Genomic DNA, 19,202 nt, shown 5'->3' on the forward strand with positions numbered 1-19,202 from the left:
GACAAACAGATCCTGTTGGAAACTTTGTTTTACCATCTAAATTAATGCCTTTACCCCTCAACCGCCTCTCTCCCTCCTTCCTCTCTTAAATAATATTAGTACTGAGGGCCCAATCTTAGGTACGTTGCAAAGTACAAAGACTTTAATATTTGGTAACGAGTAGTGGAAATTATTAGCGCACTGTCTCTATAATATTGCTTGATACATTGTCTGCTAAGCTGCACTATGAAATGCTTTAGGAATAGAATAGTGAAATAATTGATATTGCATAAGAGTACTTCTTTAATGACAAGTGTGTCTGAAGTGAAATACTAAAGAACCAGTTCACTGTTTGGTAAAACAAGGTTTCTATGGTTAGTGTTTTTATGTACATATTTTTTATCCCTGTGATGGAGTCTAATAATTTAAGACTGTTTCTCTACTTCTTTCTGTGGTTTGCAGGCATACAGGAGTTTCCAGAAAATATAAAGAACTGTAAAGTTTTGACAGTTGTTGAGGCCAGCGTAAATCCAATTTCAAAGTAAGTTGGTAGTTTTTTGATGTTTTGTATTTTGTGCAAACACTGCTGAGCATCAAACTTGCCCCAGACATGCACCCACCTTGGATACAAGCAAGAGTCACAGTGTAATTAGGTTCGTTAAGCTCATTGCACTGTGATACAGTATAGCTATGTCATTGAAGTATTTTGCCCAAATTAATAGGCTATGTGGGCAATCCTGCCTTATACCATGTTTTTTTCTCAGCTTTTTTAAGTCTATCAATTTTCCATGAACATAGAGAAATATGAAGAGTTTTCTTTCTTAATAGCAATAATTTTCCTCTAAAGCCTGTACCTCTGTGTTTCAAACTTAGCTTATATGGGTAGATTTGTGCAGTGTAACTCTTCTAGGGAAAAAAATACATTGTGTAGGTATTAATTATGTTACTGTCTCTAGTGAGTGCTTCCTCCGCATTAGGTGTCAGGAGACCACAAATAGGAAGGCTGCATTTGTTGTTTGTAGAATTTATTACTTGTAGATACTTAATACTTATAAAGAATTTTGAGACTAACCTGACAGAGAGCAAGTATTGTCTAGTTAAATTTTGTAGAAATTCTGGTATTACCTTACTTTTGATGTTATCAGCATGTAGGACTTAATACTGTATTATTGTTTGAGAAAATATTATTTAATGCCCTAAACATAATTGAAACAAACCCACTGCGTTATTTCTATATAGACTTCCAGATGGATTTTCCCAACTGCTAAACCTAACGCAGCTGTACCTGAATGATGCTTTTCTTGAGTTTTTGCCAGCCAATTTTGGCAGGTAAGTTGAATTTAAAACTTAGTATCTATATTTAGTTTTAAATTTACACAGAGCAGTTTCTGTTGCTTCTCAGGCAAAGAGTAAACTGGAGGAGGGGAAGAAGTATACATTATCAATCCATTTTTTTAGTTACAGAAAAAAAATTTATTAACATTTTTTATTTGGGCTTTTAAAGGTCAGTCAGAAAGCTTATGAAGAAGCAAGAAATAAAACTCATTTACACACTTCCTTCTTTTACAGCACAAGTCTGGTATGTACGGGAGACTAGTATTCTGAAGTATGGTTTGTTTATCATTTAGTAATTGTAGTGAAGCAAATAATGACATCTGTGATTCCACTTGTCCCCTCCTATCTGCCTGGATTCTTTACACACATCTGTAATTCTCAGGTGTCTTGTTGTCAGGAATCTCCCTGAAAGACTTAGCATGTTTATGGTGTGATAACTAAGCCAAACTATTGCCGGTAATAGCTTAAATACAAGGCAAATACCAAACCCCTACATCTTTAAAATGGAATAAATCTTGGGAGCTGAAGTGGAAGGGTAATATTGTTAAAAGGAAGACTGCTAGATATGCATAATTCATCCAGTTCTTATCATACTGAATTAGCCGCTTCTGCTTTTTCCCCTCACTCTCTTTTCTTTTATACTCTCTTTTCCCAAATTAATTCTTCAGGAAAAACACCTATTAGATAACCAGACATGGCTGCATGAAAGCAGTTACCTTAATCTGTATGGTTATAGTTCATAGAATAATGGAATAATTTGGGTTGGAAGGGACTTTCAAAGGTTATGTAGTCTAACGCTCCTGCAATGAGCAGGGATGTCTTCAACTAAGTCAGGTTGTCCAGAACCACATCCAGTATGGCCTTGAATGTCTCCAGGGATGGTGCATCCACCACCTCTCTGGGCAACCTGTGACACTAATTTACCACCCTCATTGTAAAAATTTCTTTCTCATGTCCAGCCTGAATCTCCCCTCTTTTAGTTTAAAACTATCACCTGTCATCCTATTGCAACAGACCCTGCTAAAAAGTCTCTTCCCGTCTTTCTTATAGGCCCCTTATAAGTACAGAAAGGCCACAATAGGGTCTCCCTCAAGCCTTCTCTTCTCCACGCTGAACAACCCCAACTCTCTTAGCCTTTCCACATAGAAAAGATGTTCCATTCCTCCTATAATTTTTGTGGCTCTCTGGACTCTCTCCCACAGGTCCACATCTTCTCCATATAGCTGGGTCAACGCAGTTTACAAGAAACTAGAAATGCCCCCAAGTATAGTGCTGCAGAAATTTGACAGATCAGGAGATGTACAATGAAGGATGAACACAGGTCCAGTCCATTAGTGACCATTAGTTTATTAGTCACTTGTGATGGAATTGCTGGCCTTTTCTGCCCTGTTCCTGGTCTTTCCCTGATGAACTATTAAAAGCACCAAGTTTGGTACATGTTCAGCTAATAAAAAAGCTGCTTATAATGCAGGAGGTTTAATTACTGTGCTTGTTTCTAGTACACAAAGTTTGCATTTCAAAAGCCTTCATTAAGGTTGAAGAAGAAATATCTGGGAGATGCATAGTTTCTACTTGTTGGCATTTTAATGATTGTATATACATTTTTCTGTTCTTTTAGTCTAACCAAATGACAAGATTTGCTTAGTAAAAAACAGGTACTACATATGCAATTGAAGAGTTCAGGTTGACACGGTCTTATTAGTAGTAAATATTTAACATAATTTTAAGATGCCTCATTAGAGTTTTTTCTTAGTCCCTGGTTAGGGAAATGGTGAGGTCATTAATTACTAACAGCTTAAGAATAAAGCAGCTACTGAAGGCAACTTGAATGCCAGTTCTCCAGAGTAGTGCTTCTCTCACTAACTATGAAGAATTCAGGCTTTTTTTTTGAAACAGAAATAGTGACTTGTAGCATCCTAGCTTGAAACTGAAATGAAAACTTTTCTCATCAGCTGTTTTTGAATGAATTCAAAGTATTCATAGTTTACCTGCTAATAGTGGTGTAACACAGAATAAATACTATTCTATAGCAAGATACTATCTAGATCAAATAAATTAGAAAACAATGAATTGGTAAAATGTAATTTCACCCCTTTGACACTGAGTACTTCTGTAAGTTATTAAACTGCTCTGCTACCCCACAACTTTACATGTAGGCATAAACACTTGCTAGTGCAAATGGTCTTTTAACTTGTACTTCAGAATGTGGGAATACATTTTTAAAAAACAAACCAAAAAGCTTTGGTAGAAGCTTTTGGGATATATAGAGGATTATTGGTTATTTCCATAAAGGACAAGCCTTCAGCTTTTCTTCCACTTCAGCCTTACAGCAATTACTTTTCATTACATGGGAACACATGATCAACTGAGTACTGTTGCCTGCTCTTACTGGCAAAATGCATCTTAAAAACTCAGCCAGTGTCATATTAAAGCTAGAAAGGTTTTTATGCCCCACATGTCAGGGTTTCTCTGCCAGCAGTTCAGGTTAGAAGCTGGTTTCCCAGACCAGTTTCTCTCTGACTGTTTATATTAATTTGTTCCACAGTTTAATTGCTGTCATATCTCATGGGTGTTGTCGCCCATTCTCTCACCTGCTGTTTTACAGTGTTCTCGTATCCCGCTTTTATTTGACTAAACAAAATTGTTTCTCTCCATTATGTTAAGTTTTCCTTTGTCACTGGTTTTATTAATACATTTTGGAATGAGTTTCAGTTTGAATTCATCATCTTCTTTTTAACAGAGGATGATGACATAGCTATATTTAGAGTTCAAACTGAGATCTCTTCATGGCTTGTACAGTGTCATGATTATCTTCTTGTTTCTCTTGGAAATATCTGTGGTTATGCTGCAGTGCTCTGCTAGCCCTTTTTGTAGCTGCCTAGTATCATTTCTCACATGATCAACTAATGCTTTGGACAGCTCAGTTAGAAATTGCTGATGAGTCTGCAAGGAAATCATGAATACATGACTTGATGCTAGGGCATCTTGTCCCTTTTCTATTTTTTTTCAGTCCTTAAAGTTGTACTGTTTTGGTTCCCTCCCCCCCCCCCCCCCCCCCCCAGTGTTCTAATAATTAGTTGTATTGTCTGTGACTGTCTTGTGTGGCATCAGCTAACTTAAGTGTTTTTCCTATCCTTTAGGACTGCTGCTAAAATACATTGAATATAATAGTACCAGAATGGGTCTCTGTCACGAGTTTTCAGGCTGGTGCTTTGGAAAAGCTTTGTGTAATGCAAACTGCTTTTAGATTATCCATGCAGCATTTTATTATATTTGCCTCCATGCTTTATTCTGGCCTTCGAAATTTGTTCTAAAGCTTTGCATACTATTGAGGTCAAGATTATCCAGTCTTTCTTCCCCTTCTTTATGAGCACTGCATACTTGCTCTTCCTCAGTTGTGTTGTACCAGTCCAGTTTGTTAAACTTATTAAAAATCATCAGACTTTTGATTAAATGTGCCAGTTCCTTTGGAATTCTGATAAAGTGGGATTTTTTTTTTGCACTCTCAAAATCTAATTTGAATGCATTAATATTGGCACAGACCCCAGAGTTAGCCTTTATGCCAGCGGTACACAGGAATGAGAATTGCTTATGCTTACCTAAGAAAATCAAATCTGTTGTATCTAAATGTGTCATGTGTATTTAACTATACAAATATATAAGCAGAGTATTCTAAACTTGAAGCTCACTGCATGCTAATTTTGAGACAGGGCTTTGGAAGTGAAACATTATTTACTGTTGGCTGTTTAAGATAAGCAAGGAGTTTATCTTCAGTACCATTCTAAAAACTCTTGAGAGTGTTGTCTGTAATGGGGTGTTGCTTCCAGAGCCTTTTTACTATGGTGTTGCAATGAATTTCCTTTTAATCTTCTTTCTTAATAATTTCCCAGAGGTATTTGCAGTAGCAGATATGTTCTGATACATTTACTCTGGGATAATTTTTTACATAAATGTACAGTAATAATTGAATTGGGGATTTGACTTAGATGTATGCAATTTTGCTGAAACCTTTGCAAGTAAAACCTGCTATAGGATACATGCGTCAGTCCTCTTGCCTTTATTTACAATAAAAAAATAAAAAGTTCTGCGTTATCAAAACTGCAAATGAAGTAAAAAATAAAGAACATCTCTGAAATATTTTGTACTTTTCAAGGCATGACTACTGTTGAACAGCAAGTTTCCAAGTACACCTGCTATATATTTCTTTCACATATTTTACAGACTGTATAAATAAAAAATCTGATCTTAGCAAGAATATTGATCGTATCCTGGCAAGACATTTATGTAGAGATGTTATTTTATTTAAAGGTTGAGCTATATTTTCAAAGCAGGCTAAGTTGGTTATGTTAAATAACCATACTGCAGTAATAATTTGGAGACTGTTACAGCAGGTATACTTAAAGCTGAATAATACTCTGTTACAGCTTTGTGTTTAGGTGATGTGTAAATATTTCTGTGGTAATGAGTTTTTTCAAGTTGAAAAATGAAATATTTCGGTATGAGTATGACAAATTGTTGTAATAGAATGGCACAGGATATATATATTCTTCCACTATGACTTCTCTTTTTTCTTTAGTGTAGGTGAACTAGTTCTCCCTCTGTATTTCTTTTCAAATTAAGCCTCAGTTTTTCCGTTCCATTAAAGCAGTTCAGCTACTTAGCATGGATGTTTACACCAGCAATTTGAACCAGCTAGGCTGAGTAATTGATGTGTATTGTTTCATTAAATTGAATTAACCCTTACAGTCATAATGAAAGAAGTGACAACTGCTTCAGTACAATATTTCTCATGAATTACTGGAAGAAAATTACTAGTTTAGACACAGCCTGTATATCACAGACAGGAGAGATTAAAAATGTTTCCCTAGTAGCTCTACAGGTAGGGAATTCATTACTATATCTTCAATTTCTTAGGGTTAGCTGAAGAAAGAGTGGAACATGAAACAAGGTCACACAGCTATGAACCTTTCTATCAGCAAAGGCAGTCTTAAAGTTCACATAATTGGCTTGTTAGAAGTGTACAGTGAGTTCTGTCTAACGTGAACAAAGTATGAGTATGCATATATATATGTAATTTAGCATATGAGTGGAGGATTGCTTCTGCTGCATGCATCTGAGCCATTTGACTGCGTACACGTTATGAAGAAAAGCTACAAACTGCACAGCTATTTCACCTGTCATCAAAACAAAACACCAACTGAAGCCTAATGCAGCGTTTGGTTATTTTGGGGGTCAGAATTCCAAGAGCAAAAGAACATTCATCTGAGAGTGCTTAAACAAACTAGTTCTGTTTTGTCAGTGATCGGTACTTTAGAATGCAGGTAGGATAAGAAGGTTTGGAAATAGTTTCCAGTTATGTCCTAGACTGACAGCAATGATATTACTATGAAGTGGATTTTTATTATGGTATTCTTTCAGGCCTGTTAGTGTGTTGGTTTTCCTTTGTGAAACTGGGGGGAGGAGGGTTCCCCTCCAGCAGTTGCTACCAGATGGCAAGTACTGCTTGCAATGCTGGGCTATGCTGACCTCTGCTCTGTTTCAAGGTGACTGTTATATTCTTAGGCACGGCAGATTGCTGCTTTCAAATTCATCCAAAAATGAACAAATGTCTGGAGGAAAAAAAAATACTGTTTTCAGCTTCCATTTTTTACTTCTAAGTATAGTTCTTACTACTTAATCAAAATTAAGGCTTTTGTCCTTAAAACGTACTTATTTAAGCACCTTCAGGAAAGACTGGTCTGTTTGCTAAGCTCCTTTTTGATTCAGAAGATTAATGCTCTATTTTGTGTTGTATGAGGGCTGTCAATTGGTCACATGTAGAACACTTGCCTTTATAATCGTGTCTGTATTTAAACTAAACTCAGATTCTGCATTTCGTTTAACAAAGAGATAGTCTTGTCACTGCTGTCCTGATGCAAAAAAATTCCACTGGGAATTGCTTTGAATGTTAAGATTGTTTTGAACTTATCTTGGCCAAGCAGTTGAGTTTGGGATTTAGAGGTTATTTAACTTACAACTGTGAATTTACTGAAAGAAAGGTCAAACTGCCTTCTAATAGAAATACCAGAATGGATTAAGAAGATGATGCGGAAAAGAATATGAGAGGAATCCGATAAAGATGAATTTTAATGTTGCTTTTATTAGGTGGAAGACTGTGTTATTCCTCTGATGAGGCTTCTTATACAAAATAGTTTGGTACATTGCCAGTATTACAAATACAGCATCTTAACTTGGCCTGATACTACCTTTCTTCTTCTGCTTCCTGTGTACTTCTGTATAATGATGATAACATTGCCATAGTGAATCCCATGAAATGTTTTTAAATCTTTGGGATGAAGGAGAACAAATGTGTTCAAACTGGTGTTGAAAAAGAGACAAGATCTAATTTGCTCGCTGCTTACCAAAACCAAACCCCAGAGAATAAATGTATTTAATATAACATGCAGATTTTTGCACAAAACTTATTTGTGTTCTTACAGAAAAAATACTTCAAAATTGTAGATTTTTTTTTTAAACTCAGCAATATAAATAAGTTCATAGATTGCTTTTATCAGAAAATACAGTATATTGTGATAATTTGTTGTGCTTTTCTGTTACAGATTAACTAAACTCCAGATATTGGAACTTAGAGAAAACCAATTAAAAATATTGCCAAAGTAAGTATAGGTGACATTTATTTAAACTTCTTCAGAGGTTTTTTTTTGTAGTTACACTAATACTGTAGAGCATATTGAAAAGTATATCACAGCTAAAATGTGTAGCTAAGCCTTCCAGATGCTGGGGAGGGACTCTTCATTGGGGACAGTAGTGACAGGACAAGGGGTAACAGATGAAAACTTAAACAGGGGAAGTTTAGACTGGATGTAAGGAAGAAGTTCTTTACTGTAAGGGTGGTGAGGTACTGGAATGGGTTTCTCAAGGAAGTTGTGAATGCTCCAGCTCTGGCAGTATTCAAGGCCAGGTTGGGCAGTGCCTTGGGTGACATGGTTTAATGTGAGGTGTCCCTGCCCATGGCAGGGGGGCTGGAACTAGATGATCTTAAGGTCCTTTCCAACCCTAACTATTGTATGATTCTATGAATTCAGTGGACTAAGTACTCACAAGGAACTTAACCTTCATACTCCTGAAATTGTATCTCATTTCAGGCTGATTGATCTGTCTATTCAGAGATCTGCCTATTCAGATTTTTTTCTGTCTCTGTCCAGCTTTATGGATGTCTCTTCCACCTTTTGAGCCTTCAAGTCAGCACCTCAGGATGGTCCCTGACATGTCATGATGCTTCTTGCATACAGTATTGTATGGCTACCCAGATGTCTGTCTGGGTATGGTTCTGATGGTTCTGAGACTTAGGCATTGGTGAATAAGATCATTATTTCTAAATAAAGTTTGGTGGTTGAGATGCTTGTTCAGAATTGTCCTGGGTTCAGCAGTAGCAGTCATTTTTTCTCCTTGGTAGCTGGTGCAGTGCTGTGTTTTGACTTTCGACCTGGGAATGGTGCTGATAGCACCGATGCTTTTAGTTACTGCTTGAATGTTTACTCTGGCCAAGGACTTTCTGAGCCTCATGCTCTGCAAGGGAGGAGGGGAGGCCAGGAGGAAGGAGAGACAGGACACCTGACCCAGGCTAGCCAAAGAGGTGTTCCATACCACAGCACATCATGCCCAGGATGTAACTGAGAGTTACCTGGAAGGGCTAGTGCTCTGGGTAACAAACAGGCTTGTTTAACATAATGGCAGCATATTCCTCAGACATGTTTTCTGTAATAGTAAAATAGTTCTCAGAATTCTTACAGCATTTGTTTTAAAAGTAAATTCAATTGTACCTCTCTCTTAAAATCTAGCATCTTTCTAAACCCTGCCTTGCAGTTCTCACTCATTTCATCAAACAGGCTGATGATGTTGCAGCTTCTACTGTTTCTATGAGCTAGAGCACTGCTCAGAATTTTCTGACTTGGATGCTGGAGGTCTGAGTGGGTGAACAGAGGTATAAAAGGCCGTTGAAAAGAGAAACAGATCCCATAGATGGGATGTGAATAACTAGCTATAGAGTCCTGAACACGTTGTGGTGTTCTATAAAAGGGTTCCTCTTCTGGCAACAGAAACTGGTATAAAGAGGTATTGCTTTCAGGGAATATAAGATGATTTGATGGAGAAGAAGAGAAGCTAACAATTGAATATTCACTCGGTCCAACTCATATGCTAGCAGAGGCTTGCATGTAGGTTGAAATGTGAATTGCTAGCCCTTCGGGTGCAACAGTTTTCTTAGTGACTGTAGCTAAGTACATGCTTAAGACATGACAAAGGGGTATGTCCTATTGGTATTCCCTTTTTCTGTACCTAGAACTCGTATGTGGAATGAAATGTATAGCATCAGAAAGTATGAATTTAAATCTTGCAAGTATGAAACATTCTACTAATTCCTGTTATAGAAATACTTTCTATCTTCCTTTTTGCTTTCTGGCTATCACTAATTTGCAGTAGAAAAAGAAATAGAGAACATGTAATTCGGGGTGGTAGCTCTGTAAATTAGGTTACTCCCAAATGAGGAAGAGTAGCTATAATTAAAACTTATAGCTAATACAGATCTGGCCTTAATTGGCATAATTAACATTAATAGCATGAATAATATACGCTATTTTAAAAAGTGTAGTTTACAGAGGTTTCTTGTAGTGATAAGAGACATTTAAACAAATGCTGTAATCCATCTAAACTAAACGCAACTTCTGTTGAAATTGCTGTGAATATTTTGTTGATGTCAGTGTTTTCAGAGTTTTATCCTAACTGGAAAACTAATTGTCAGCTGTCATAAAGATGTCCTCTGCAGCACCTCTGTAATGGTCTACAGTACATGCTGAGCTGCCACCTTTATTATTCTCTTCTAATACTCTTGTGGTTCAATTAAGGGGGATTAAAGCTATTGAGACTACTCTTTTTTTTTTCTTTTTTTTTTAATTTAACCACATTAATATGCATTTTGCTACAGTGAAACACTGGAAACACATATTGTTTATGTATGTTGTACACTGGGGGGAAAAAATTCATTGTGGTGTCCATAGGGTGCACCACAAAAGAGGTGCCTTTTGAGGTAATACAAGCACGCAGCAGTTGACCTGTTCAACAAGTATTGATCCTAGCTATTGGTCAATGGCTTGGTCTTAACTATTATGTTAGAACAGAAGATGACATGAAATTTTTACTTACACATTTTTCCAAACTGAGTATGTGTTTTAAAAGGAACATGCTATACAGCTTTAAATAGTGTAGAAAATCCACAGAGTGGGGGTTATTTTTAAGCTAATAAGGTACAGCAGTATATGCTAATATTTTTGCTGTTGAATACAACTATATTTTCTTGTTTCCCTGTTACTTTCACCTTTTTAATATTTTCATACTTAACAGCAAATTCTTCCATATTTGTAATGAAAAACGTGTTGGATAAATTTCTACAAAATCAGCTAACTCTGTTGCTGAATTAAACATGCACATAATTTTTAACACTGAAGTGTGAAGGACTTGAAAGACTGTTAAACAGAATGGGTAATTAATGCCAACACACTAAATCAACCTTGCTTTGTGCCAAATGCAGAATTTTGCTTGAGGCTTATCCACAGCCAGAGATTGCAAAACTGGCAGTATTATAATGCAAACTAGCTCAATTAAAATATTTCTATTAAAAAGAAAGCAAAAAAAAACCTACAGAGACTATTTTAGGGGTATTTTTCTGATAGGTAAGTTGGGGGGGGGGGAAATTGTCCAATAGAAATATAAAAGGTTGTAGGTGGTTTTTATTTTGTTGGTTTTTTGCCCCTCCCCCCCCCCCCTTTTTTTTTAAGCTTATGTCTATAGCCTAGTTGTCAATAAAAAGAGCAACCTTTTTAGAAAGAGGCAAGTTATTTGAGAGTGTAATAACGATGATTCAGGGCACAATCTTGCTATCACACACGCCTTTTCAATTGTATGCTGCTTGAAGAAAGGTGTAGTGTTACCCTTAGTGAAGCTGACAATTTACAACATCAGAATCTGAGGCATAGTTTAGACTACTTGATCCATTAGTGTTGGAGTGATTTGACAATGAGTTTAATAATTTGAATTATGAAAGAGATTTTTCAGTTTAGGGAAGGGATTACTCAGCACTGTGGCAAAGATAGAAATAGGTATAACACAGTGATACAGTAAATTTTTGTTTCCAGTCCTGTATTCCTCTTCCTTTAGCATGGAATTTTGCTGTTACCTTAACATTATTGATGCTTCGTTTGTGTTTTGTCTGAAGGCGTAGTTGCTCTATAAACAATACAGAAAAGCCAAAGAAATATTGGTTATAGCATAGCTGTAAGTGCTATACAAATGCCCAGCTACAGGTTGGGCAAAGAAAAAATTCAGAGCAACCCTGCAGAGAAGGACTTGGGGGTGTTGGTCGATGAGAAAATGAACACGAGCCGGCTGCAGTGTGTGCTTACAGCCCAGAAAGCCAACTGTATCCTGGGCTGCATCAAAAGGAGCATGACCAGCGGGTCAAAGGAAGTGATCCTACCCCTCTACTCTGCTCTTGTGAGACCTCACCTGGAGTACTGTGTGCAGTTCTGGTGTCCTCAACATAAAAAGGACATGGAACTGTTGGAACAAGTCCAGAGGAGGGCTACGAGGATGATCAGGGGACTGGAGCACCTCCCATATGAAGACAGACTGAGAAAGTTGGGGCTGTTCAGCCTGGAGAAGAGAAGGCTGCGTGGAGACCTCATAGCAGCCTTCCAGTATCTGAAGGGGGCCTACAGGGATGCTGGTGAGGGACTCTTCATTAGGGACAGTAGTGACAGGACAAGGGGTAATGGCTTGAAACCTAAACAGGGGAAGTTTAGATTAGATATAAGGAAGAAATTCTTAACTGTGAGGGTGGTGAGGCACTGGAATGGGTTGCGCAGGGAGGTTGTGAATGCTTCATCCCTGGCAGAGTTCAAGGCCAGGTTGGACAGAGCCTTGCGTGACATAGTTCAGTGTGAGGTGTCCCTGCCCATGGCAGGGGGTTGGAACTAGATGGTTTTAACTAGATGTTTTTTTCCAACCCTAACTGTTCTATGATTCTATGGTTCTATAGATCAGGCAGGCAGTGGGGAAAGCAAGGAAAATAACTGGGGTCCTGGTCTTGTAAACACATTTATGTATATTTTACAGTTGAGTGGATGTGTTTGCTAGATTACAGACATTTTGGCAATGAAAAAAACAGCCCCAAGCAATTAAGTTGCTTTATTATACTGACAGGTTTGGAGAACATTAATTTTGCAGATACTTCAGAGAGATTTGCAGATATATTCTCTGGTTCCTAATGGTAAGACCAGGAGCCTTAATAAAAAAACTGTAATTCTATTTTAAGTTTATTTAATTTTTAGTACAACAATGAAGATTACAATGGCAAGAATGGCAACTTTGGATTGGCTTAGAGCTATTAAGTAAATAGCACTAGCAGAATGAGAAGGGAGGGGGACACCTAGATCTTGTGTTGTATTGGACAGGAATTTGTGTATCTGTGGAATTTGGCATTAGTGTGGATTGAAGTATTATTGCTTAGATTCTGTGAATCTTGTGTTAGCTGTAAAGTTTGACTTCAGAGCTTAGTTTTGTACAGGAGGAAGGAAAATGGAAAAAAAAAAAAGTTGGACCTTAGAGTCTATTTGTCTGACATACACAGACACGGTGCATCTTTACCAAACCATTAAAGGGAAAATAGAACATATCGAGCCTCAGCAGCCTGCAGTTGGTGTAGCTTACTGGGATTCAACAGTGGCCTTTTCTGTTTCAGCTGATGATTAGGCAGTGGTCTTTGGGAGGAAAACATGTAGTTAACCTGCTTTTGACTGCTGAGAAGACTTAACAGAGACTAGGTGAAAAGCTGAAGGACTCAAAAAAAGAGTAACTTCACTGAGTTACTCTATATCATAAATATTGCATTAGTGGTCTTTACTGTTTGTAAAATAATCTGTAGATGACATGTAGTGTGCTCTGTGTGACAGTCAACAGTCAGCATGGTCATTAGTCTTTGCTCGGTTGAACACTGTGAAAGTTTGGCCTTATTTTGATACCAGTCCAGTTACAGAACAGCATCACCTCTTAATACTAATTAAAATAACATGAATATGTGAATACAGGAAGATTGGATGTAACCAGTATTTCCTTAAATCTAATTCCTTATCAATCCCCTTCCTGTGCAGAACGATGTCCAGACTGACTCAGCTGGAGAGACTGGACTTAGGAAGTAATGAATTCACAGAAGTGGTGAGTTTTGTGTTTGCAGCAGAGTTTTGTGTCTTGTATAAATCTCTTTAACTTATTTTTATGTAAATATACGTGCTGAAAATCAAACTGGTGGGGAAGAAGACTAGCCTGGCTGAACAGAGAGATATTGCTTGAACACAGAAGAAAAAGAGAGAACTTATTACCTGTGGAAGAAGAGACTGTCACTCTGTGAAAAGTACAAGGATGTTATTAGGTTATGTAGAGAGAAATTTAGAAAAGCATAGGCACAGATGGGTCTAAATCTGGCCACTGCCATAGAAGATAATAATAAGTTTAAATTTATGTATTATCAATAAAAGGAGGGCCAAAGGAGAACCTCCACCCTCTGCTGCATACTGTGGGAAACCTAGTGACTGAGGATGAGGAAAAGGCTGAAGTACTTAATGCTGCCTTTGCCTCTGTCTTTAATAGTCACATCAGCCATCCGCAGGGTACTCAGTTCCCCAAGTTGGATGGCAGAGATGGGGAGCTGATTAAAGTTCCCATTATTCAGGAAGAAATTATTAGCAAACTCCTGTTCCACTTAGATGTATACAAGTCTATGGGGCCAGATGGGTTGCACCCAAGAGTGCTCAAGGAGCTGGCAGAGGAGCTTCCTAAGCCACTCTGCAGCATCTACCAGCAGCCCTGGTATAGTGGGCAGGTCCCAGAGGATTGGAGGTTGGCCTATGTGATGCCTTTCTTATGTAAAGGACAGAAAGGAAGACCCCTGATACATAAGATATTTCTAACATTAAACTGTAATGGAACCACAATCTAAACTTCACTCTATGAAGGGGCTGGTTTGCTTGTGTCATGCAGATGCATCCTTTGTTGCTAGAAAACTAAAAGTCATTTTCCTTTTCCTCAAAATAACAAAATTGTGTTTTTTGAAAAACAGGTCTTCTGAGTTGATGAAATGTAAGGGGGTTTAGAGCTTGTTCACAAAGGAGGAAATTCTACACATAACATTTACTTATTGTCTTTTCACATCGGAAAATAATATTATCTGTGAAAACAAAACAAAAAAACCCACAAAAACAAAACACAAAAAAACAAACCCAAAGCCAAACCAAAAAACCATCCCTTTCTATAAAGATAATTTAGTGCTGTGGTCAAGATTTTAAGAGATTTTTGTATATCTAATATATATTTACATTTCAGTAAGTGAATTATCAGGGTTTTCTTTGAGCCAGTGAAAAAAGTGTGTTTAGCAGATATAATAAGGTATTACTTAAAGTTGCAATAGATTAATCAATGAAGTTGATTTTGCCTTTAATTTCTTTTTTTTTTTAACAAACTTACTTAAAATTTACTTCCCTTTACAGCCTGAAGTACTTGAACAACTGAGTGGGTTAAAGGAATTTTGGTTGGATGGTAATAGACTAACACTTATTCCAGGGGTAAGTTTTTATTTTTAGTATCTTAATTTACACTGGTTTTCTCTTTATCAGTGATTATATATGTTAAACGTGCAATGCAGTTTTAATTCTACTTAAAGCCAAAAGGCTAAATGCCCCTTAAATGCTTAACTAGTTCACTTAGAAATTGTCACTGATCATGAGAGCTGCATACACAGCTTTTCTTTCCGTGAAAGTTACATAATTCTCATGTAAAAATTATGGTGTAATTCAGGGGTAAAAGCATAGATCAAATCCTCAGTCAAGTTTAGGGTCCTTCCAAAAAGGGATTGTTTTGTATGAGACAGCAAGAATGAATTTACAGGATAAGTATGTTCTGTGAAATTTTGCTGGTCACAGCTGTAAAGCATGGAGTGCCTATTCAGGTGCCATCTGTCTGTATACAGGGAGCATAGCCAGCTCCTGACAAAATGTTCTTTTGACTGTGCATTCCTGACATCTCTCAGAGTTAAATGGAGTTTAGGCTGACATGTTATTGCAGTACTTGTGAACCTGTGCTTAGGTTGCAGTGAGCTAGTAAATGAGTGTTTTAACTTTGGGAAGCAACTGGTCTGTTTTCAGACTTAAAAACCCTAGCAGTCTTCTGACATGAAGCTTTTCTTGCCTGATCAGTAGTCCTCTGCTGTTTTTTCTCACTTCAGCTAATTCTTCCTTGAAGAGTTGAGTCAATATATTAAAAATTTTTACTGTGCAGTGAAACTATTTCTGAAAGTGACTGCATCTTCAAACTTATTCTTGGTTCATAGGGAAAGGTAATAACAAGCTTATATTTTAGCTAGTTTCTTCAGTTTATTACAATTAGGGATTCATTGTTGTTGGTTTTGAGGTTAAGTAGGATGCAGTTTTACACAAAAGGGGAAAATAAGCATTAAAAGACTTTACTGGAGCCTAGTGATAGCCTTATCTATTTCTGGTCTGTTCTACTGCTTCAGTTACTTGATTCACAGTAGCTGATCAAACCACTGAATTTGCAGTAGCCGGACTTCAGAGACTTGCAGAATTATGTTGGTGTGTTTGTGTGTGTGCGTGGAAAAACATCAACTGTATCTGCATAAAATATTTCATTATAAAGCTCAGATATGTTGCATTAAATTGATTTTTTTTTCAGCATTATAAGTAGGCTCTCTCTTTTTCTCTGGCATTACACCTGAGAGTTCTGCTGTTGTCAGATCTGCTGGATGTTTTGTTTTGAACTTGCACTTTCTAGAATACATTATTTTCTCTTGGTTTTAGTTCATAGGCACTTTGAAACAACTGACCTACTTGGATGTTTCTAAAAACAACATTGAAGTAGTTGAAGAAGGTATTTCAGGCTGTGAAAGCCTGCAAGACCTACTGTTATCCAGTAATTCACTTCAGCAACTGCCAGAGTCTATTGGTTTGTATTTTCAGTTATTTTATGTTTTTAAAAACTTATACTTTAGACACAGAACACTTGAGAATAGATAAATGGTGTTTTAGATCTGTTTCAGTTGATTAAAAGTGCCAGTTTTGGATAAATCTGTAGTGCATAGCTGAATAATAAAATTTGCTTTGGAGCGTTCTTGACTTTATATAGATACTTTGTAAATGGATGAGAAACCGTTGACCGTAAAAAAATATGAAATATATTTCCCCCTGCATGGCTGACACATGGTAGGCTGGCAAACAAGTTCTGCAACTCGTCTGATTATTTCCTTAGGTATATAGCACCGTAGGCATGCCAAGGACTATGGAAGATGTCATTGCTTGCCCATAGGTTGTTGTGGGTTTTTTTTGTTGTTGTCTGTTTTGGTTTTTATTACGTTTGTTTTTGTTTGTTGGTAGGTAGTTCTCCCCCCCCAGTTGAAATAAAACTAATGAACTCCAATGTCCTTCTGATTCACTTGTTCATTTTATTACAGGTTCCCTGAAGAAGGTAACAACACTTAAAATTGATGAAAACCAGTTAATGTATTTGCCAGACTCCATAGGAGGGTAGGTATTTCACCTTAATAAAGGGATGAATTGCCTTTCTCCATTCTTTTCTGTAACAGTGGCTCCTCTTCTGAATGTTTTTATACCTACTTCATTTAATTTCTTCTACATGTGAATGTCAGTAAAACTGAAAGCAAGTACTTTCATATCTTAGTTGTAGTTTGCAGCATGTATGTTCTTTATGTATTATTTACTATCAAAAGACACGTTCCTCACTTAATGCGGCTACCGATATAGTAAAGAAAACTTGAATGTGAAAGAAAACAAAATATTTTAAAAGGCAGTCAGCTGCCTACATTTTGTTTTTGGTAGTAACACAGCTCTGGTAAATATTTCAAATAATTGAACCACTATCAAAATGCTTGTAAGAAGTCAATCTGAAGATATACGTTTCTTTTTTATATTACAGGGAGATTTTTTCACCTATTTATCAGCAGATTTTTTTAAATGTGTTATTTGGTGTTTTGCAGTTCAGTTTAAAAATCACGAGTCATAGCAAAAATAATTGGCTCAGAATTAACTGTTGTATGAATAAAGGGTATTTGTACTGTATTTCTTTTCAGCATATGTAGAGGAGTAAATTTTTTTTAAATTTTTTTTTAGGTTGATATCAGTAGAAGAGCTGGACTGTAGTTTCAATGAAATTGAAACACTGCCTTCATCTGTTGGGCAACTCTGTAATATAAGGACATTTGCTGCAGATCATAACTTTTTAACACAGCTACCATCAGAGGTACATATTTAATTACAAAACTGAAAGATTTTTTTGATGTCTTTTTAACTACACAGTCTGTACAACTTTTAGGTAAGTTAATAATTCTTGAGTAGATTGTGTAGGTTTTTAAAGGAGAATGTATACTAATACACAGATTTTCAAATAATTAAATTCTGAATCTTTTCAAGCGAGTTAGACATTTATTGCTAGTGTACTGAAACTAAGACAAGGTTTTAATATGTAAGAATAAATCTAATTCTACTTTACATGTACAGATAGCTTTAATATTAATAGTTTTAAAACAGTAAAAATTTGCAAATTTGTAGTTGTGAAGAGGAATTAATTCTTTGGGTGTTTTTTTTCAGATTGGAAACTGGAAGCATGTAACAGTTTTGTTTCTGCATTCTAATAAGCTTGAATTCCTCCCTGAAGAAATGGGTGATATGCAGAAATTAAAAGTCATCAATCTAAGTGACAATAGGTTTGTGAATGCGTTTATTCAAGTAGAAATTGTGTAATGCAGTAATGATGTAGAGATATTTTTGTGAATGTATTATGCAGTCTTTCCTAATCTCATGCACAGTTTAAAAGCTGACTGAAATGCATGTATTTAATATTGTGTTCTAGATTGTACAGTTCCATTTTATTATGCTGTCTTTAATGTCTTTAATGACACAGGTTCAATACATACATTATTTTTGTGGGGAATTAGTTTGGTTATTTTCATGAAATCTTTGATTCTTGCTCAAAAAGTAATAGCTTCCTGTACTGCACATGTAGGACTCAAAACTGTACCAGAGCATAGTGTAAAATACTTGAGCGTGGTGAGGAAGGGAGAATGTGTTGGATCCAGAGGGATCTTGACAGGTTCAAGAGGCGGGCCCATGCAAACCTCATGAAGTTCAACAGAGCAAAATGCACGGTCCTGTACCTGGGTCGGGGTAACTGCAGTCTGGACAGAGACTGGATAGAGAGCAGCTCTGTGAAGAAGGAGCTGCGTTTGCTGGTTGCTGAGAAGCTCAAGATTAGCAAATAATATGTGCCTGCAGCCCAGAAAACTAATGATGTCCTGGTCTGCATCAAAAGAAGCTTGACCAGCAGGCTAAGGGAGGCAGTCAGGCCCCTCTACTCTGCCCTCAGGAGACCACACCTGCATCCAGCTCTTATGCCCACAACACAAGATTTTGACCTGTTGAAGTGATCAGAGGGCTGGAACACCTCTCCTGTGGAGACAGGCTGAGAGAGCTGGGGTTGGTTGTTCAGCCTGGAGAAAAGAAGGCTCCAGGGAGACCTTAGAGCAGCTTCCAGTACTTAAAGATGGGGGGATACAGGAAAGCTGGAGAGCTCATCTAGTGATAGACCAAGGGGGTGTGGCTTTAAGTTGAAAGAGGGTAGATTTAGATGAGATATTAGGAAGAAATTCTTCACTATGAGGGTGATGAGACACTGGCACAGGTTGCCCAGAGAAACTGTGGCTGTCCCATTCTTGGCAGTGTTCAAGGCCAGGTTTAATGGGGTTTAGGCAACCT

At 37.1% G+C, this 19,202-nt stretch overlaps 1 protein-coding gene across 1 annotated transcript in view; it reads left to right on the plus strand.

Moving 5' to 3' along the window:
- ERBIN (erbb2 interacting protein) overlaps positions 1 to 19,202 on the plus strand; it is a 114,319-nt gene that overhangs the window by 66,329 nt on the left and 28,788 nt on the right. Inside the window, exons 7-15 of the mRNA XM_031051494.2 lie at positions 442 to 520; positions 1,219 to 1,308; positions 7,914 to 7,970; positions 13,518 to 13,581; positions 14,910 to 14,984; positions 16,236 to 16,380; positions 16,886 to 16,958; positions 17,562 to 17,691; positions 18,039 to 18,154. Of these exons, the coding sequence (XP_030907354.1) occupies positions 442 to 520; positions 1,219 to 1,308; positions 7,914 to 7,970; positions 13,518 to 13,581; positions 14,910 to 14,984; positions 16,236 to 16,380; positions 16,886 to 16,958; positions 17,562 to 17,691; positions 18,039 to 18,154 (829 nt within the window). The remainder of the gene's footprint in view (positions 1 to 441; positions 521 to 1,218; positions 1,309 to 7,913; positions 7,971 to 13,517; positions 13,582 to 14,909; positions 14,985 to 16,235; positions 16,381 to 16,885; positions 16,959 to 17,561; positions 17,692 to 18,038; positions 18,155 to 19,202) is intronic.

This window comes from Melopsittacus undulatus, chromosome Z (assembly GCF_012275295.1).
Source record: "Melopsittacus undulatus isolate bMelUnd1 chromosome Z, bMelUnd1.mat.Z, whole genome shotgun sequence".
Taxonomy (NCBI): domain Eukaryota; kingdom Metazoa; phylum Chordata; class Aves; order Psittaciformes; family Psittaculidae; genus Melopsittacus; species Melopsittacus undulatus.